Genomic DNA, 20,931 nt, shown 5'->3' on the forward strand with positions numbered 1-20,931 from the left:
GATATTCGAACGTATTTGATTTGTTTGATTTCAAAACTCAAACCAGCAATGTTAACTGTTAAGACTTTCGGCGTATTTCTCACATAGACTGTCTAAGTCAGTGTTTCCCAACGTGGAGCCCACGCCCCTCAGGGGGGCAATTTGAATAACTTGACAAATATTTAAGTGATCCTAATCCTTGGGACTGATTTGCTCTAGTTAAAACAATTTGTATGATTCAAAACTTAGCGATTAAAAAGAGTGGTAGAAAGTTTCTTGCCCGCTCTACGCCCTTGACTTGCGAACTGGTATTAAATGTAAATTTACAATTAATTTAACTTCTTTTCTGACATTCATAAGTGTACTTGTTTACCTATATGAATAAAGTTATTTTGAGTTGGAGTTTGATTGTTAAGGGGAGCAATTCGATTCGGACCCGACGTTTGTTTGTTTTGAAAATTTACTTACTGTTTCTTAAATTTTTAATACTATACTTACCTACTTATATATGTTACATAAGAGAGAATTTTAGAAAGGCTGAGGTGGACATGGCACAAAAAATCTTGGGAAACACTGGCCTAAGTAGTAAATGACTACTGAAAGTGTTTTGTTTATACGTGGGTAACACTGAAAATTTCTAGAACTGGCCAGTTAGAAACATTGATAATGAAAACTTTTTGAATTTAAATTTTAGAACTCTTTGGTAACCTAATCGAGTATATTGCATTCGTTTAACGCAAAAAAAATTAGGTCAATGATTTACTATCACTTATAACTTTCGTTGTGGGGTTCGTTACTCAACAACAAATCCTTCTTCACCACGACAATGTTTCAGCGCACTCCGCAAAACGGACTGTTGAATATTTGACAATGGCAGGTTTCGAATAATGAGTCATCGAGATAATGAGTCATCCGACATACAATCCTAACCTGGCGCCCTGCGACTTTTATTTATTCCCAAGAACTAAAGATAAAATTTGAGGTATTCGCATTATGAGCCCTGAAGATGTGGTGTCAGTGTGCGAAAATGCCATAGAAGAGACATCTAAGGAAGAATGGGCCCACTGCTTAGGGGTTCCATCGAATGTGACGATGTGTAGAGAGGAACGGAGATTACTTCAAAAAACATTGGCAACTTTCTACATTAAGCCGTTTTTCATTTTCTAAACATTTTCAATTTTCACTAGGTATTACACCTTAATAACTATTTTTATATCTCTATGAATAGTTTTTGACGTATTCGAAAATAATGTCTACATGAGATAAAATATAAATTGCTGCTTAATAATGCTTAATATTTCTTCATAAAATGTTTTGTATTAAATCTTCTAGACATATTAAGGTGCTAGCCTAGCAAAGCAAATCTTGCCTGGATGACCATACATTTCACGCCAAACCTTGCCTGGATGACCATTCATTTCACGCAATGCAATGTCTCATTGATGCAATGTCTCTCAAGTGGGCCGTTTACCTTATAGATAAGGTCCTCAAAAAGTCTTTGCCTGTCAATATGTGCCCAAAGGCGTTGAGTTGCCATTATCACCTCCTTCGTTATAAATGAGTTTTTTATGTGGAGTATAACGTATAACTATTGGAGTATAACACAGTAAACAGAATTTTAAAAATGACTAAATCAAAATCATGTGAAAATATTTACTAAGACCGATATATTCACTCAATTTTTTAAGAAATCATAACAATTAGTAAAATACAGTATGGACAATTTTCTTAACCTACATAGTAATAATAAAAATTATTAAAAAGATAATTCAAACAAAAAGTTTGGTCCCTGTGGCCGTGTACCTTAAACGCTGTCAGAATTCCCTCGTTGTATTAAGATACTTATTCCTTGAGCGAGGAAAGCATCAACTCTATTTATTAAAATAAATTAAAAAAAACTGCATCTTAATAATTTTGTAGATGAGACGAATAAGTATCTTAGTTAAAAAACATATAATTTATTGAATTTTAATTAATAAGTTGGATCGAAATTAGCATTATTATTTACAATTCTAAACTCTGCCAAATTTTCGGCAATCAACTTGTAGCGCATATTGTGTTCATGGAAGCCAGTAGTCTCTTTCGTTAGGAGGTGGTCTTAGAAGTACTGCAAGCTTTTGATTGTATTGCAGAGAAGAAATAAATCTCTGACATGGTTCCGAGACTATATAAAGTTGATGTCTGTTTAGAAAAAAACAGTAATATTATTTTACTAATCAATTTCTAATATCAAATATAAAATGAGTTAAATTATCTGGGTTACATTAAAGACTATTGAACTTAAAGTATTTCTTTATCAGAATCATTGAACATGGAACAATTAATTTCGTAATTTTTATTTTCTTTGATACAGATTACCTAACTGTCAAATTGCTGATATCGCTTATCCGTATCAGTAAATATTTGTTATCAGTTTATTGTCATTTGTATAATATTATTGATCGTTCGATTACCTACAATATTTGTGTTATTATCTGGTGGCAAAAAATGCTTCCAATAAGCTGTTATAGCTAATAACTTATTAGTTTTTGTTAAAATGGTAAGTATAGTTTGTATGTAGTCTGTGTTTGGTTATAGATTTTATCTTCATTCATTTTCGTCTAGTATGATGTAAATGATTATTGTATAGGTCATTAAATAAACAAGATGAAGTCACAAGACAATAACCCTCAACTGTTTGTGCCATTTAATGCAAAATATGCGAGCTAAAATTACAGATAATATAAGCTATTTTGAAACCTTTTATACTAAAAATAGGTAGTACTTAAATATGTTATAGTCTATAATACTGTTTGGATAAGTAGGTATTATTCATTAAGATAATATATTGTATTGTATTATATAAATAATAAATTATTTATTTAAATTTAGAGAGATTTCGTTTTCATTCATCAAGTCTTATATAGATTAACATTTTCCGTTAAAATGTCTACTAATATATCTTTTCCAACATGTCTGTACATATCTCTGGAATCCTTTGTGCCACCAAACGTAAATAAGTGGATTAAATATACTATTCATAAATGCTAGAGCTGCCAATGGTCCCGCGAGCAGTAATCTAATGTTGAGGCATTTTGGGTTGACTTCCTTGTCATCGCATAGAACATAAAATATGACGGCCATAAAGAACGGCATCCAGGTAAATATAAAACTTCCTGTTGTTAGCATCACGATCGTTAACGCTCTCCATTTATTCGCTTCTTTTATTTTACCTCTTGCGGCATCTTTAGTTCTTTGACCTGCGGTGCTATCAGTGTCTCGGCCGATTGTATTTCGACTTTCTCCTATGTTTGTCGAACACAAACTGACCGATACATTATTAAAAGATGTCTTGTTTTTATTAGGTAACGGTTGAAATGTTTCGTTAGTTAAATCGGTATTGCTTTTAGAAACAAAATCCTTCCTATCGAGTTTTCCACTCTCAATTTCGTAACAGGAATTAAAGGATAAACTCCGTTTTATATTTTGATTGTTTTGTTTTGAAGTTTTCACTGATTGTGTGTTGTTTCCGTTTCCTCTGTAGATTCGTAATACAGACTTTGTGTTTGACTTTGCTTGGTCTACGGACGCATTGATTTTTCTAACATTTTTTAAGGCGCTAACTAAAATTATAGAATAAAGGACGGCGACAACTATGATAGGTACGATGCTTAATATTGAGTTGAGGAGGATTAAAGGTCCAGGGAAAACAGCAACGTAAAAACAATTTGAATTAAGGTCGTGGTTGGTCCATCCAGTTGCGGGGAGGAATCCCAGAGTGAGTCCTAAAAACACAGTTATGATTATAGTTTTTGGAGGGTACTTAAAAATAAAACAAAAATCTATCATACCGATTAGCCAGACGAACATTATACTGACTCGCACTTTTGTCGTATTGACCCACCGCTGGTAGTAAAGCCCGTGCAAAATGTAAATGTAGCGGTCGACGGCAATTAGACCCACGGTGAATATTGAAACCATAGCAGGACACACGAGCATACCTGTTGAAATTTCACTAATTCAAGTTCAATGATACATCAGGTTGGGCGTCTACGTTTCTTATAAAATGATCAATGCTTCAAAAAGCTGTTAAGCTTATTAGGATTATATATTTGGTCGCAGTGGGTGACTCTCATCCCGAAAGTCGATCCCGTCCGAGCACCATAAGACCTATTATATATGCTCATCAAAGACTCGATCGTACGACGAAGGAAACATCGTGAGGTAACCGGCATGTTCCAAATTCAAAAATCAACTTATGTCAGACAAAAGGCTGATTACCCAAGTCCCATATAGGGTTGTAGCGGCACTGGGTTATTATTATTATAATGTAACAAATGCGGAAATATGCTTTAGCCCGTTTCCCCTAAAGTTCATACAACGAAATATTATATAAAATATTTTCAGAAGAACTTAGTTTTTTTTTTTGAAAATATTCGAACTTGCCAGTGAATGTTCTTACCTAATTCAAAGACACATAGTGGGTTTGAGCTGTCCGGGTTTTCGAAGCTGAAACCAATGAGCATGGACATCCCGATTATAGTATCAGCTAGAGATACATTGCCTAGAAGTATATATGTACTTTTCGGTTGTTGACCTGAAATCAAATGAAGTCCATATTTAGTACATAGTTCTAGAAGTCTATTAAGTGATAATTCAACTTATATAGGGAATACACACTACACAGTCTTATAGTTTTTACCGTGAAACAAATGTTTTATTACCATTTTCAGAGTGGAAAGGACATAATTTAGTAGATAAATAGTCGAATAAATTTCTTTTTTTAGTCTCTTAAGTATGTTTCGGAAAGAATTTTACGGGGCTTTTTAATCTCACAAAGATCCTCCTTAGCTATACAGTATAGTTATGTAAATAACAAAACATTTTAACTGTTTAATTAGTACCTAGAAGCCGTGTAATAAATTGCCTTTTTGATCAATTTTTCTTATTGATTTCGGTTTTTAAATGCAATACGCGTACGGCCTTAAATTTACTTGACAGAATTAATTTATTTCCTACAAAGTTTACAAAAGAGAGTGCGTTTTACATGAATTACGATCTAGCCTATACAATAATTATGACTAAGAAGTAATATTATGTTGGCTGAATTTTCTACAATACTAGTGAATATCTCAAACTAAGGTTATGTTCATTAAGAGTCTTAGTCTTGTGACACTATGTTCGTGTGTTACAAAAATTGGGCTGACTGTTAGTCAGTCATGACTTAAAAAGGAATTTTTTGTTGTAAACTTAAAGATTTATTTAATAGGTACGAGTTATTGATTACTTACAAAATCACAGTCAATAAATATTATTGTGGTGAGCATAAACAGTAATTCATTCTTTATTTTAAATTTTTTTGGTATAAATCTTATCCATATAGTTTTTCTGGTTGCTTTATATTAATAAATTATATTTTTTAGATACTTAATATTCTGTTACTTTTGTATATGAACAGTGTTGGCCTAGGGGTTTTGATTGTGCCACTCTCATCTCTGATGTGGTAGATTCGTCTGTCTTACAGGCGCTCGTATGAAGAAAGGAATGGCATAATTAGACCTAAAAAAGTCGACGGCGTGTGTCTGGCAAAGGATCCCGATCAACTACTTTACCTACGGTAGCCTATTACAAAAAACAAATGACCACAAACGTCCAGACCTAGAAGGTTATAGCGCTACTTGTTTTTTGTGCAATTATTATATTTTGTAACGAGAATTAAAAAACTTAAGTGTTAAATGATAAATAAGTATTGTTATTACAACTTGCAAGTAAACAAGGAACTACTATACTCTACTAGAGAGTGATAATATGACCTTCACACTTGTGTGATAATAAAAACTCAGGATATATTTAGTGAATAGTTGTGAAGTAAAAAGCAAAAAGATTAATATCCTTATTCATGAAAGGCTAATATCCTGTGTGCAATTGGTATGTACGATTACTGAATTAGCGGGTAAGTATACATACTAAAGTAGCCATTTGAAACACATATTTGCGGTATATAGGACATACAGACGCAAAACCATAGAAGTAGTACTCATATTATTGGTAGGACTACAAAATATTAGAGCTGATTGATCAAAATTGCAGCCAGTTCTCTCAGTTCGAGGCAGTCTGGAGATGTCCCACACACGCAGTGCATCGCATCATGTGGGACTTAAATAAATTTTCACCTCGGATATAAGAAAATTGTTGAGAGTTCTGTTTTAAGTAAGAACATACCTTTTTTAAGTATCAGTCCGCTGGACACTACAACAGTTAAATTACTTAACATAATAATAAGTCCAAATGAAAACGCTACCGGCCTGTAAGCCGTGTATTGATCATGTTCTTTGAGTCTGTAATTTTCATTTAAAACTGTGGTATTAAACACTTCACTTGTATTATTTATTTCCATTTTGGTGATACACAAATACACGAAAGCACACCTTTAACCTGTCCAACCAGTCTGCCTTTTTGTTAACAACTAGGTAAATAAGCAATACGCGGTCGGAGACAAAAATATGCCCCTTAAGGAAAACTTGACATAATAACTTTAGTTAATTTATATAGTAAATGTATGTGATTTTTAGGGATATTTCTATGAATTTTACCATACAATTTAGAAGCCTGATTTAGTAATAGTTTCTTGTACCGTAATAGCTTTAATAATTATCACAATTAATGTAAGTTTAATGACCTGTGGAATTCTTTTGTTTACTGTCAACAGAATTTTAAAAGTATTCTAGTATAACGTGGTTATAGAATTATTTAAGTACTAATCTACGTACTTGTAATAAGTATATAAGTTATTAATTCACAATAATTTATTTAAATTATATTTTGTAGAGAACCCAAGAAAACAGATTGACAACGAATAATCTCCCATCTTTATGATATTGTTATGTTAAATGATGATAAAGTTCTAGTTATTAAGTTGAATACAAAGTACCGACATTGTTAACCTTTACATTAGAGGTAATTGGCATAAATAAATATACTTAGTATATTTACCTACTTATTAATATAAAAACTTGCAAACACATCTTAATTGATCGAAGATATAATAATTAAGTATTGACTAAATTTGATACACAATATGTTTCGATTTTAAATAATTATGCGTCTAATTATTATTTTACGATATTTACTTTTGTTTTGAAGTTAAACGGAGGTCATATTATAAAGTACACCAAACAGCATTATAATCTTAAATTCACATTAATAATTGTAGATACTGAACACATATCCGGTGAATTTATTTCTTTAAAACATGTTGCACAAACAAAATAATTTCGTCATCTCCTTAATTAAAAATAAAAATGTGAGCAACTTACTAGGTTAGATAGTAACAAATAATAATTTAATAAGTAGTTAAATTAATAATCTATTTCAATGTATAATAAAAACGTTATATTTAGTTATGAAAGTAAAGTTACATTGACTATTTAAGATACGTTTAAGTTTTGTAACGCCTCGAACCTCTTATTACTCAACCCTTCGTCAAGTTGACGAATTCAGCGAGGATTTTTTTTGTGAGAACTGACTTTAATGTTTGATGTTTTACTCAGTTCTACAAGAGGAATAGGTACATGCGTTAGTATCTTTACTTGATTTGTGGAGGAGTCTTTAATCCAGAAGTATGACATAAATCTAGATGAAAATTTCTTTCTTTAACCGCTATAATTAAAATTAAAATGACTAAAGAAAACAGAGGACTGCAAATACTTACACAAAACGTATATATGCCTTGTATACATTTATATTCAATAATACCTTATTTTCTTGTAGTTTAGCATGGTTCTGTACTTTTGCATCTTTTCTATGTCACCGCGCCTAATGTTACAGAAAGCATGTTAATAAATTATGCTAAAGAAATTTCTTAACACGTGTAGGACGTTTTAAAGGAAATTTCTATGACTTGGTAGTGAAAACTTTAGGTATAACTTTTTGACCATTTAATTTTATTTGTTTTTATTTTTATTTGTTCATAGGATGACAAAGTCTTCTGAGGCATGAAGCATAGAAATCTATAAATGAGTTCATGTAATTTTTTAAAGTTAGTTGACACACCAGCAGAGTGTAGTGATATAGGGAAAACATTAATGTCTACAATTAAATTCTGAAAATAAATATCACAGAGATCGTAATATTCATTTCATTCGTTCATGTTATAGTTTTTTATCTGGGCTTGGTTATCAATAATCTATCACTAATCATGGACATTGACAACTTAATTTTGACGTTTGTGCTGTCAGTACTCAGCTGTGTAGATCTTGGATTGAGATTCATCATTCATGTCTTGAAACAATAACATTAGAATATATAATATTCATGATAATTTATTGATAAACTGCTTCCGTTTTAATTAACAGTTAGCCTATAGCCAATAAAATGTTTCACTTATCTTTAGTTAAACAATTTACACGGTACTTATAATTTTGTTTTATATTTTTATAACCTCATGTGTTGTGTAAGTGTTATAATTTGGTTTAATTTTTCTTATTTTATGTAAAGACACTTTGTTTTTTTCTAGGCTAGCGATTGCTGCACCCAAAATTCCAATAACTGCTAAAAATATTACCACTGCATCAGCCTTACAATTTAAAATTTCTGATCAATTATGGTAAGTTAAGAATCAGTCAAAAATTTAGGCATAAGCAAGAAATATAAATATATATTGGTTTCTCAACTTTTTACATATTCATCAATGTCCCAGCATTTATCATTTCCAGTAGTTAAACAAAGCTTAGTGCGGTAATTCTTGCTAATAAAGTTATTTGTTTGAAAACATTAGTACTTATTAGATATAACACATATGCATGTTTAATATTACAGGGCTGAACCTATGAAGAAAAAGAAAAAGATGGATCCAGCTATAATAAAAGCTAGAGAGGAGAGAAGAAGGAAAAAATTAGAGAAACAAATTCGAAGACTGGAAAAAAATGCAAAACAACTGAAACCAATTGATGAATGTGAACCACCTCTTCATGTTCTTGATAACATAGGGTAACAACAAATTAAATTTCTGTCATATTTTGCATCAATTTACATTTTTTTACAGTACAAATTTTACATATTATACATTACTCACAAGCTGCTAAAGTAGTACCAGCTAGTTTATAGAAACTAATATTCTAAACTTAGATTAACTGTTTGCAGAATACGAAAACGCCCTGTAGTGAAGTTATCAATGGAACAAGTCGAAGATCGGGCTTTGCTAAATAAAGATTGGTGCAGATATAAAAGACAGGAGTACATGGCCAATGTAGCACAAGTGGATAGAATAATGAGGGCACAGAAAAGAGCACTTGATCAGCTTTATGAAGTCTCTGAGGAGTTGTATAATGAAGCGATTATGGTGAGATGTAGAACCTGTTTTAATTGGAGGTTCAAATGTATATTTTCAATACCTATTTATTTTTGTTGTCCTGTTGATGGTTCATAAGTCTTGGTACTAAATGTTATTGTGAAACTTTGCTGAGACATTTCTGCTATTTATTTTCCTTTAAAAGCTGTATAAACCTGGTAAAAACCCATATGCTCCGTGCTTATATGCTGAACAATTCTTAAATGCCCAAACAACATGAAAACATAGCACAAATAGCTATAGGTTTTTTGCATTATTCCTAATAAGATATCTATCTAAATGGTAGGTACCATTAAGAAATTAAACTGCTATATATATTTTTTTGTTCACTCTGTCCTCTTTTTATAAGGCACCAGATTGGTCTAGATCATTAGAATTTACACACTTCAACCACACAACATTGCATCCAATACTCTAGGGCTCACAGGTGTTGTGCCTATCTAATCGGGCCTAATTTATGCATCTAAATGTTACATGATTTATTTTTTCAGCCTGACCTGCAATTAATTCCATATACAATTGATGGAACATATGCCACACCACCAATTAAGAAGTATGATTCACCTGATGGAGAATATGTAGATGTTTCAAAAAAATGGGGCAATTAAAGTGTTTTTAATATAGAACTGTATTTTGTAGGTAATAAATTTTACTCAAAAGTTTGTATTTATTATATAAAATGACTTAATTTATTCTGGTCAACAGCTTTTTTCTTTGAAATTAAGATTAAACTGTTAAGAGTGCGAAAAAACAAGTAGCAGTTATAATAATAATATCCATTTTATTTCCACAATATTAAAAAGTTCCAATCAGATGAGTGTTAGTTTTGTAATTATACGCTTAGTCTATTTTAGTTATTGTTATTTCCATCACTTTATGTTGTGCAGTATGGACCTAAGGTAAGGTAAGGGTAAGTCCTAGGCAAGTCCTGGCTAAGGCTTTCCGTTTGGATCTGTTCTTTGCTTTCTCCATCCACTTCTCCCCAGAAACCTTCATGATGTCGTCAGTCCATCGCTTTGGTTGTTTCCACACATTTATTTTACCAAAAGGTGGCTTCGGTGGTCTATCTTTTTTTGTACACCGTTGGCTATGAAATTCAATAGTATCGAACTCTATCGAGTTCGCATAGCAAAAAAGAAGACATCGAGTACGGTGTACGGTAAATAGCTGGTTTTACTGGCTAGCTAAACCAGTCTGATTTAATTTTAGACTTGATAATAGAATTATAAGTACTTATAATTGTCCTTCCTATATATAGGGCTTGTGGAATTTTCTTAACTACTAAACTATGAAAGCAGGTTGTTTGGTGGGCAGTGAGCAGTGTGGGGTTTTTAGATGATTTTATGTACGCTACGTCATTATAATAGCCGTAAAGTTATTGAAGAGTAAAAACAATTTCATGCTTGAAAAACTTGCGTTGATTTGGGTAGGTTTGTTATAGTTTAGCAAAATAAAATGTACAAATACATTTTGTGAATACCTGTATTCGTCAAGAACTATGATTACTTTTAAAGATGATGGTAGAAAGGAATCTATAATAATTTTGAAAGTAAGTACATTTTACAAATGATGTATTGAACTGTTTTGTATATAATTATTTTATTTAAATTATTTTATTTTAGTGTACGTAAGTCCGTTCGCAATAATATCTATAATGGCATTACATTTTTCACATTCTTCAAAATGGCCGGACCCATTTAAAGATGAGGTTACGTATGTAGATAATCCGATAGAATCGGGGTTTCCAGGACACTGGTTGCCCCTTAGTATTATAAAGAAGATTATGGAAATGCGAGTCCTGACACTGGCGACTGAAGCTGTCACAAATATACAGAAAAATAATAAGCTAAAATTACATGCGTCGACCAAAAGGGTAAAAGGTAGAAAAATAAGCAAAAATGTCTCGACTAAAGTAACTCAGAATAAGCAAACTACGACATCTCTATCATTAAGTTCCCATGTAAAAAGTAAGGATACTGATGAAGCCTTAACTGCCGATAATAGTGTGTCCGCATCAGAGACGTTAGTAACTACACCACTCTTAACACCCCCTGAAGCTAAACCAGCAGTTTTGTCTACGTCTATTCCTACAACTGTTACTGAAGATGTTCTAACTGAGCTTACTACCCAACCAACATCAATAACTGAAGTCACATCCTATATAACACAAACACCAACACTTGTGCCTATCGAGGCATCAACACTAACCGTAACAAAAACAATTTTGTCGACAATTACAAAAACAACGACAAAACCACCAACTATTATAGAAAGCTCTGCACCCTGCACAACTAAAACATTAACTACAACGACAACTACTTCAACAACAACAAAACCAATACCTACGACAACTACTTCAACAACAACAAAACCACCAACAACTACGACAACTACTTCAACAACAACAAAACCACCAACAACTACGACAACGTCAGTAACAACGTCAACAACAACGATACCTAAAACAGTAACCACCACGACAACGTCTACAACCGCGATACCTACAACTGTGACTACCATGTCAACATCATCTACAACGACAACTGAGACTGGAGATCCCTTTTACTAGATAGTATTTATTTAAAATTTTCTTAATAAAATTCTAAGAAATATTTTTTGCTTATATTAAAACGAAAGGGTTTCGTAAAGAAACCTTGCCCTTATAGTTTTAATTCCGGCCAGAGTGAAAGTTTTTATAAAATTTGACATGACGGGAACGGTAAAGTTTCACCGATTAATAAGATGGTAAATGTGTTTAATTGCAATAATTTTTATATCTGTCGTAAGTTAAGGAGGCCTAGAATTATCTCCAAGTAATAAGTATAATTCGGCTTTAAAATAATTCTCGATAACTTTATTTCCACCGAAAAGGTTTCACACCAAGGGAGCAGGAAGACAAAATAATATCCATACACTATAGTAAATGTGTAGCATTTCCATACCATTGCAAAGGTCATTAGGTGTTGCCGAACAAAGTTACAGATTCCAGTTCATTAGCGATGCGTGGAACAAAGCAAAAGGCCGTAATGAGTTCACTAGTTCCATTGAGCTACCATAACAGCTTTTGTGATTAGATAAATCCAACCGCTTGTGATGAATATTCCTATTTGCCGATAGAAAGCCTGTGGCGATGAACTGAAAATGATTTTGTGAAATATTTCAGTAGGGATTACCTACTCACATTTGATGTTTGAATTTTGTAAATGAAAGATAAATTAGATCAAACATTTCCGATTACATTGGCAGGCACATCATTTTTATAATGCGGTAATGATTAGCTGTCCTTTTCAAGACGACACAGTTGTTTTCGACAGATTCCTCGGAATTCAACATAAGCAGCAGCATAATTATAAGCTATATTTGATCATTACGCCACGAAGGTAAGATATTTCTTGGTTGATAATGTTTAATGATTAATAAATAAATTAATATATTTATTTCGTTATCGCTCATACAACTAAAATTATATATTACCAACAATTACTCCAATTACGCCACAGATGGAATACATAATATGTATTTACAAAAAGGTTCAAAAATTTACAAAACGGACAAATTTATAAAAATTATTCAATACATTTAACTAAGTAGTACCTAATTTGGCTGTGTTGTGGGATAGTGTAAAAGTAATGGTGTCTATATGGGGTGTGCTCATGATGCATCGATTTAGTGTTATGGATATTCTTTATAGTCCTTTTAAGCATATTTCGCGATAGCTTGAACAAATCAAGGCTTAAATAGTAGTCGTCATATGTTCAGGCTGCGCGATATAAAACATGAAACAGAGCACGACTACGAGTCTTGTAGGAAGGAACATGGTAGGACAATTTTAGTAGAGGTGTGCTGCAATTAAATTTATTTGAGATGATGTCATGTAGTAGCAATAACTTGTATTGTTTTCAAACGTCTTAGGAATTATTATTATAGGTCTTATAGGATATTTTCGACTGTGTAACTAGGTGACAAAATAAAGTAAAATTAGAGTGTGCCATTTGGATTATTAGAAATTCCACCAGTTTATTTGGCATTATTATTTTGTTATCCAATAAATACTGTAATTAAAACCTTTTTTACAATTCACTAGGTTTGCAAAAAGTTGAACATTTAATGAAAGGTTAATACGTGGGTACGGGGGTTGGCATACGTGGGTAACACTGAAAATGTTTAGAAATGGCCTGTTAGAAACATTGCTAATGAAAACATTTTTTGAATTTCAATTTTAGAACTCATTTCACTTACATTTAGTAACCTAATGTAGTATATTGCATACATTCGTCATTTGTTTTTGTGAATTGGCAGCGAATCTAAAACTCTTGTTACACGTGGAAATGAACCTAACGCGAGAAAATTTACTATGACTTTCGTTGTGGGCTTACTCAACAACAAAGCTATGGTAGGCTGCGATTAGCATTTCTTAGTGAAGCCCCATCTCTTGCCACTATTCACAATTGGTTTAACGAGTTTAAGCGTGGACGTAGCAATCTCAGTGATGATGCGTGAGGGACGTCCTTTAACAGCGATACCTAAAGATAACATCAGTGCTGTGCGACGCACGATAGAGGAAGATAAGAGAGTGACCTATCAGCATATACGGGCAAGCCTAGGCATTGGTATGAGTCAACTTCAAAAAATATTACACGAACATTTAGGCACAGGAAGCTTTGTACTAGATGGATTCCGCATACTTTAACCGACGACCAGAAACACCTTTACATGGACAAGTGTCGCCAATAAGTATAATAAATACATAGATAAGTTCAACGGCGGTTACTCAAATGCTTTATTTGACATCGTCACAGGTGATGAATTACGGGCCTTGAATATGCGATGAAAGCGTACGAAAATGCCATAGAAGAGACCCCTAAGGAAGAATGGGCCAACTGTTTTTCTCAGTGATTCCATCGAATGCGACGATGTATAGAGACGAACGGAGATTACTTCGAAAAACGATAAAAATATTGGCAGCTTTTTAAATTATGCCGTTATTCATTAATGTATACATTAAGTATACATCTAAACATTTTCACTGTTACCTAGGTATTATAAGATGACTAGCACATATATGTTTTTTTCCGAAATCTATGTAGACCGGTTAATGTCAAGTAATTATTTATATCAAATTTTGATTATTTTTTGTGGTTTTATTGAATGTAAAAACTATATTTAATCAAGAACACCTAAAATATAACAGCCTCCGTTAATCTGTTAAGGTACATGATGTATTCGGTTCGGTTTGCATAGAGATAATTGTGTATTGGTAGCACAGAAGTCAATAGGAGAAATTCCTGTCTAGTCTAAATCTTTCCATATAAATGTTCAACAATGTCCTGCCCTTAAATATATTTAATTTCTCCTCTTCTTTTTGCTATATATATTAACTCCTTAACTTTCCGACTTTCAACTAATTTTCATTTATACGCTGACGAACTTCAAATCTACGTACTATCAAGTCTCGATTATCTCCCGCAAGCCATACAATCTACTAACAATGAGCTGGCAAAGATAGTTGACTGGAGTAAAAATTTTGGTCTTCTTATCAATCCCAGAAAGAGTAAGGTACTCATTATTGGCAGCCCCTATTTCACGACGAGAATTGATTGGGCCAGGATACCCCCTATCCATATCGATGGTGTAATTTTAAATTTTAGCCGTACAGTAAAAAATTTGGGGGTTTTATTTGATCAAAATTTATCCTGGGAGCAGCATGTTAAAGAAGTTAGCCGAAAATTATACGGTGCCTCCAGTATCCTTCGACGTCTTAGTAATTTTCTTCCCTTTAGTACCAAAACCTCACTGGCGCAATCTCTCCTGCCTTTACTGGACTACGCCGATTCTTGCTCCTCCGATCTTAACGAGGAATTGCTAAATAGACTGGATCGTCTCCAAAATTTCTGTATCAGATTTATATTCGGTCTAAGAAAGTACGATCATATCTCTGCGTTCCGTAAGCGGCTAGGCTTGGTGCCAATGCTCATGTTCTTCATCTCCTATATTCCATCCTGTTCAACCCTAAAACTCCTTCCTATCTCAAAAATGATTTCAATTTTTTGGGAGCCCATAACTATAGCTTACTTACGCTCTTCCGAAAACTATACCCTTGAAATCCCATCTCATAACTCCTCCTTTCTTGGCGATTCCTTTAAGGTCTCCGCAGTTAGGCTATGGAATTCACTTCCCGTCCCTATTCGCTTAGCTCCTTCTCTATCTTCCTTCTCTTCTGTACAAACATTACCTGTCCACATCGTATCCCTAACTTTCTTACTAACTACTAACAGACGTGAGACTGATCTTAAATTATCGTGATTTATGTGTCTTTTTACTCTTTAATGTATCTTTAATATTTTATTCCTGTTTAGTTTTTGTTTTAATAATTGTGTATTACATGTATTTTGCACTACTTGCCTATCTTATTTAATACATTTCTTTTTTTCTTTACTCACAGTGGTTGCCTGGAAGAGATCACTCGTAAGCGATAAGGCCGCCAGTTGCCCTCATTTTGATTTAATTATGTTAATTTTTATTTTTATTTTGTAGTGTAACGAAGTGTAAATAAATAAATATTTGTTGTGTACCAGCTATAAACAACAGACCTACGATATATTTTTTCAATTCATATAATCAAGATTTATTTATTATCTCATTCAGCCTCTCCAATTGTCGATTACCGTATTTTTATAGTATTTATTCAGAGTGCTTTCCTGTTTCATAATTTGCAAGTCATAGGAGAATCATTATTTTCCTTTAGCACCTACTCAAATTAATTAAACCATTACGTTATAAACAGCAAATCATCACCAAATTAAAATTTTACACTTAAATAGACGCATTTTTCGACATAAAAAAATGTGGCTTTGTCATTTTTATATTTCACGTGAAAGCTAAATGTAATAATTAAATATGAAGTCAAGTACACTCACAGCTGTAAAACCTCTTCGACGTAACTCTTCCGTTAGCTACTTATATTTTTAGAAAAATATTCTTACCTTTAATAAAGTATCGATAGACTAATTGAATATCAAAAAAGTAATCAACCGCCCTGTATTGTCTTAAATTGTTCAATTACCTCAATTAATTTCCGATTTGAAACATTATTGTTGGGTTTACAATTTAGATATAAAAGTTTACCTACTCTATAATAACATTTATAACATACAGTGCACGCAACACCAACCAAACGTAGTACACAAATAATACAGGTGAATTGAGAGTCAGAAAAAGAAGTAAAGTGAACTTATGTAAAATAATCGTTGTTACAAGTTATCAATTTATCAAAAGTTTAACGGGAGCCAGCCGAAAACGATTGACATAAATTTACCTAATTTGGTTGAGTTGAATATAAGTGCTTTTGAGATGAACGGTGAAAGCTGGGGGCGAATAGGGCAAATATATATATTTTATTCTGTTCTGCCCTTAGTACTATGTGAGCTTTGTGGAACTCAAAGTTCAGTTTGATCTTCACTCTTCAGTTTCTCGGCGGATGTTCGTGTAAGCGGACGTATTTAGTGCATGCGTGTGTTTTACGATGTTAAGTGAAAAAATGTTCATGTGATTTGTGATTTCGTATGCCGTTTATAGGAAAAATGTGAGTACTATAATGGATAGTTTCTAAGAAGTCCGAGTTCTGGCGTAAGAAATTTCTAAATTAATTAATTTAAATGCGTATATCTGAGAGCTTAAATGTTTTGAGAAACATTATTATAAGTTAAGTTCTATATAATAATGTTGTTTCCATGGAATTTATTTAGTTTTTTTTTAATTTAATTAGATAATAATAAAATAGCTTATAATTTAACAAAACTAATAACATGCATATGTAATGGTCCACTACATTTTTTATGGGTAATGTCATTTCTATTTAGCTAGTAAATTTTCTAGATGTTAGATTTGATTTCAACAATTTAATTTTTCATATTTTTCTTGTAAAAATAGTTTCCATATTTTCTCAATCCTCTGAATCACGCCAACTACTTCTGCTTCTGTTTAATTAATAATTTTCACTATAAACAAATAGGTCTTCAAATAGATTAACCCTATTTATCTTCTGGCCAACCCGAAACAATTTGTGCAGAATTTTGTATCGTGTTTTACCAGGTACTGAATCTTCGAGTAACACACCATGTGTTGTCGTCATATTGGATTTAATACGATACATCATTCATCCAAAAGACTTTTTTTGGTGTCAAAAGACTGTAATTGAACTTGGTAAATGTCGCTAACTTTAAACTTCAGGATGCAACCGAAGTTACACGAGCATAAAATCTAACTTATACAAGTTAGATTTGTAATAAATATCTTATCAATATTTTATCATGAATTATGTATGAACTATATGTAGATATAAAATCTACGTTTGCAGTCGCGACTTGTTAAATATGTGGTTGTTCCAAAAATACAATCTCGGCGAAACAATTATTTTTAACAAATATGATGAACCAAACGTGTATTAAACCACATACAATACATGACAATTGACAACCTTTGTTTAAAAATTTCACCAATTTATTCCAGTTATTATATTTTATGAATAGCATAGTTTAATCGATCTAATTGTTAGTTATAAACCAATTGAATATGGTCTTCTATAAACTTAAACGTAAAACTAAACAAAACATGTATGGTATGGTATGGACCATGAACACCAATATTTTTGATAAGATTTTTATTTTTTGTATTATAAAGTTCCTAAGTTTATTTTACTTTGTAAATATGTTGTGTGTGTCATTGTGAAGTGAAAAATCTACGCCAAACTGTAAACCATAATCAAGGACCTTTTTTGCCTTCGAATAAATAATTCTGGAACTAATTATTTTTGTTTCGCGTAGTAAACGCGGTATTTAAAATTGTTTAAAACATAATACTTTGGAATTCCTTACCAATTGATTGAGCTCAGTTTATAAATTTATTTAAAAATCTTCTTTTTGATAATTTTTCTTCTGCCTCGTAATTAGCTACTACTTATATATATTAATTGTGAGTCAATTAACCTTTGGTAGTGCTTTTATACAACATACCTTTACACATATTATTATTTATATTTTTTCTTTGGATTTCATTTTATTTAATTTTAGTTATAGTTGCATGTTATTAGGAGTTTTTTTTAAATTAAGCACTTCTTGGACTTACGCTCTGTTTCTTTTGTATTCTTCCATATTAGGGTTGCCTGGAAGAAATCGCTTGTTAGCGATAAGGCCGCCTGTTGTCTAATAACTTACGTAACCTACTTAATTTTTGTTTTTTGTTTGTATAATTATGAATATTATATTAACAAAGTATAAATAAATAAATAATGCAACAAATACTTACGATTCTCTTGAAAATATATACTAGATATCAAATATTATATGATATAGTTAGCGAACCTGTCTAAGTCGGTGTCTAGTTAGGGTTAACTATGATCATAGATAATAATAAATATTAACTGCAATATATTGGTTTCCAAGTTTTGATAGATGAGCTCTGTGTAAAGGTTTTCACCGCGGGTATCAATTTCTATATTTCTGTAAACGAACCAAAGCTGTTCTAAAAGAATATAAAATAATAATATTTTATTACCTACATTTAGTAGAATGTAAATCATACCATTTGAATTATATGTGAGATTATACCTTTAATAATTAAACTATTGTTTAATTAACTCTTTAGAACCTCTCCACAAATATAGGCATCAAATGGAACCAGTATGGGCCCCAATAATTATGATATTCTCACATCACAATTGGGCTCGCTTTTTGTGCCTATTGCCACAGATTACCTAAAAATTTAGGTTTAACTATGTGACCTGACAGCTTTAATAAATGAGACCTATTTGGCAGACTGCTCTGCCCATTTCGCTAATATGAGGGCAGTATAAAAAGTAAACTTAGTACAAATTCGACCCCCAGTTATGACACCGATTAAGGGACGCGTAAGCTCAAGCGACCGCAAACGAGTAATTTGTATTCGTTTTTATTCATAAAAACCATTGTTGCATAACATTCAGCTTTAATATATAACTAGGCAACCGTTATTATAGTAACTACATACAATTAAGTGGTATATATGTTGCAGCCAACTAGCTTAATCAGCCGTTCAATCAACAGCCTGGACTCTAAACTAAACAGCGCCGTTTAACTAGCGGCCTGACATATTCAGCCAGATGATCGAAGTTTTATTACTTGCCTAGTCTGTTGACTGTTCATTTAAATTTAGTTCCACTTTCTGCCACTCTCAAATTCGAACTCTTCAAACTGTCAATATGGCGTTAGCAAACCACAAATTTGATGGTGTTTTCCAAAGTATAATAAAAAAACAAAAAGTACAATGGAAGAGTGTAGTGACAATCATAATGTGAATTTAGCTGTGACTCAAGCAATTTAATTTTTCAACAAATAATTCATCTCTTTTATTTCTGCCACATCACTCTATCGAACGAAATGCCTAAGCATTAGCCAGCCATTTTCTTAAATGTTGTAACAAACGCTACGGCTGCATATCTTTCAGGCCGCTAGTTAAACTGTGGTGTCTAGTCAAAAGGCTAAGCTGTTAATTGATAGGCTAATTAAACTAGTTTGCTGCGAAATATACATATTCTATCTAACTCAGTTTTGTATATGTTGCATTGATAATTTTGTCAATTGGCCTTCTTTGTCTGACACGATATGTCATCGATTTTTCTTTTGTTTCCAAGTCTACGATTGGTATGCAAAATTCCATACATTTTTGGCCTACTGGAAGCATATTTAGCACTACGTCTTAACTCTGAATATCACCCTAATATATGCCAGTTTCCTTCAGTAAGACCTAGTACGCCCGCGTTATTGTTACGTAATTATGCATCTGTTATAAATTAGATACGGTATTTTTCACTGAACAGGGGCGATCGGGCAGTAGGCTCATCTCATGTTGAGTGATACCGTTGTCCATGGGCACTCACTCTGCTAGAAGGCTCGTTGTTGGCTTACTAAGAATTAGTACCTACGCTCTTTTATTGTACCCTAAGTCAAAGTGATTAGATGCGTTTTATGCAGACGTACGTCTCGATTAAGGTAGCTTCGGAAAGGGTTTGAGCTTCAAGCCATTGTTCCGATACGTGACATCCAAAAGAAACAGTTATTACAGCTAATATACGAACCGAGACGTCACTATAAGGAGACGTTATAAATTATTAAAAAAATAAACTTGGCGATTAAAAAGAGTGGCGGAGAGTTTATTGCCAGTTCTTCTCTTCCGTTTCACGCCCTTGATTTGAGAACTGGCAGTAAATGCAAAATTAGAAGCGTTTAATGTATATTTCATTTTAATTGACGTTCATAAGTGTACATTGTGTTACCTATATGAATAAATTAGTTTTGACTTTTGTTTTTGGTTCACAAAATCATTTTAATGGCAAAAAGATGATTGCTGAAAAATACAAAAATGCGCCGTTATATTAGTTTTTTTTTTTACATTATTACTACTATTCAAAAATCGCTACCTCCATTGTACTTATTATGTGGGACGTCCAGTTAAACCTGTTTGATCTGCACAGATCTTGCCCAGAAAAGGTTCGTTAAAGGGCGACTAACGGCTTTGTTTGCGGTCTGAGATTCATCGCTACATTGTTATTCCTTCGGGTTTCGGATTATGGTATAATAATCATTTCGCGT

At 32.6% G+C, this 20,931-nt stretch overlaps 4 protein-coding genes across 5 annotated transcripts in view; 3 read left to right on the top strand and 1 right to left on the bottom strand.

Annotated features, from left to right (window-relative positions):
• Positions 1-2,861: 2,861 nt before the first annotated feature.
• Positions 2,862-7,725, bottom strand: LOC123720736 (5-hydroxytryptamine receptor 1A-alpha-like). Of its 2 annotated transcripts, none has more exons than XM_045677470.1 (4): positions 7,670-7,725; positions 4,421-4,555; positions 3,810-3,959; positions 2,862-3,743 (listed from the first exon to the last, which is right to left on the bottom strand). In XM_045677470.1, the coding sequence occupies exons 1-4, from the start codon at positions 7,695-7,697 to the stop codon at positions 2,887-2,889; spliced, it is 1,170 nt and encodes a 389-aa protein (XP_045533426.1). In that variant the 5' UTR covers positions 7,698-7,725; the 3' UTR covers positions 2,862-2,886. The 2 variants fall into 2 exon arrangements, with proteins under 2 accessions (XP_045533426.1, XP_045533425.1); XM_045677469.1 differs by lacking the exon at positions 7,670-7,725 and adding an exon at positions 6,181-6,355.
• A 486-nt stretch (positions 7,726-8,211) lies between these two features.
• Positions 8,212-10,079, top strand: LOC123720087 (39S ribosomal protein L40, mitochondrial). Its single transcript, XM_045676551.1, has 5 exons — positions 8,212-8,366; positions 8,474-8,563; positions 8,776-8,946; positions 9,100-9,298; positions 9,799-10,079. Exons 1-5 carry the CDS (start codon positions 8,332-8,334, stop codon positions 9,913-9,915), a joined length of 612 nt encoding a protein of 203 aa, XP_045532507.1. The 5' UTR covers positions 8,212-8,331; the 3' UTR covers positions 9,916-10,079.
• A 655-nt stretch (positions 10,080-10,734) lies between these two features.
• LOC123720322 (integumentary mucin C.1-like) lies at positions 10,735-11,919 on the top strand. Its single transcript, XM_045676879.1, has 2 exons — positions 10,735-10,856; positions 10,930-11,919. Exon 2 carries the CDS (start codon positions 10,962-10,964, stop codon positions 11,874-11,876), a length of 915 nt encoding a protein of 304 aa, XP_045532835.1. The 5' UTR covers positions 10,735-10,856; positions 10,930-10,961; the 3' UTR covers positions 11,877-11,919.
• Positions 11,920-16,806: 4,887 nt separating this feature from the next.
• LOC123718591 overlaps positions 16,807-20,931 on the top strand; it is a 56,678-nt gene continuing 52,553 nt past the window's right edge. The window contains exon 1 of the mRNA XM_045675240.1: positions 16,807-16,889. Within this exon, the coding sequence (XP_045531196.1) occupies positions 16,870-16,889 (20 nt within the window). The 5' untranslated portion in view covers positions 16,807-16,869. The remainder of the gene's footprint in view (positions 16,890-20,931) is intronic.

This window comes from Pieris brassicae, chromosome 2, assembly GCF_905147105.1.
Source record: "Pieris brassicae chromosome 2, ilPieBrab1.1, whole genome shotgun sequence".
NCBI lineage: Eukaryota > Metazoa > Arthropoda > Insecta > Lepidoptera > Pieridae > Pieris > Pieris brassicae.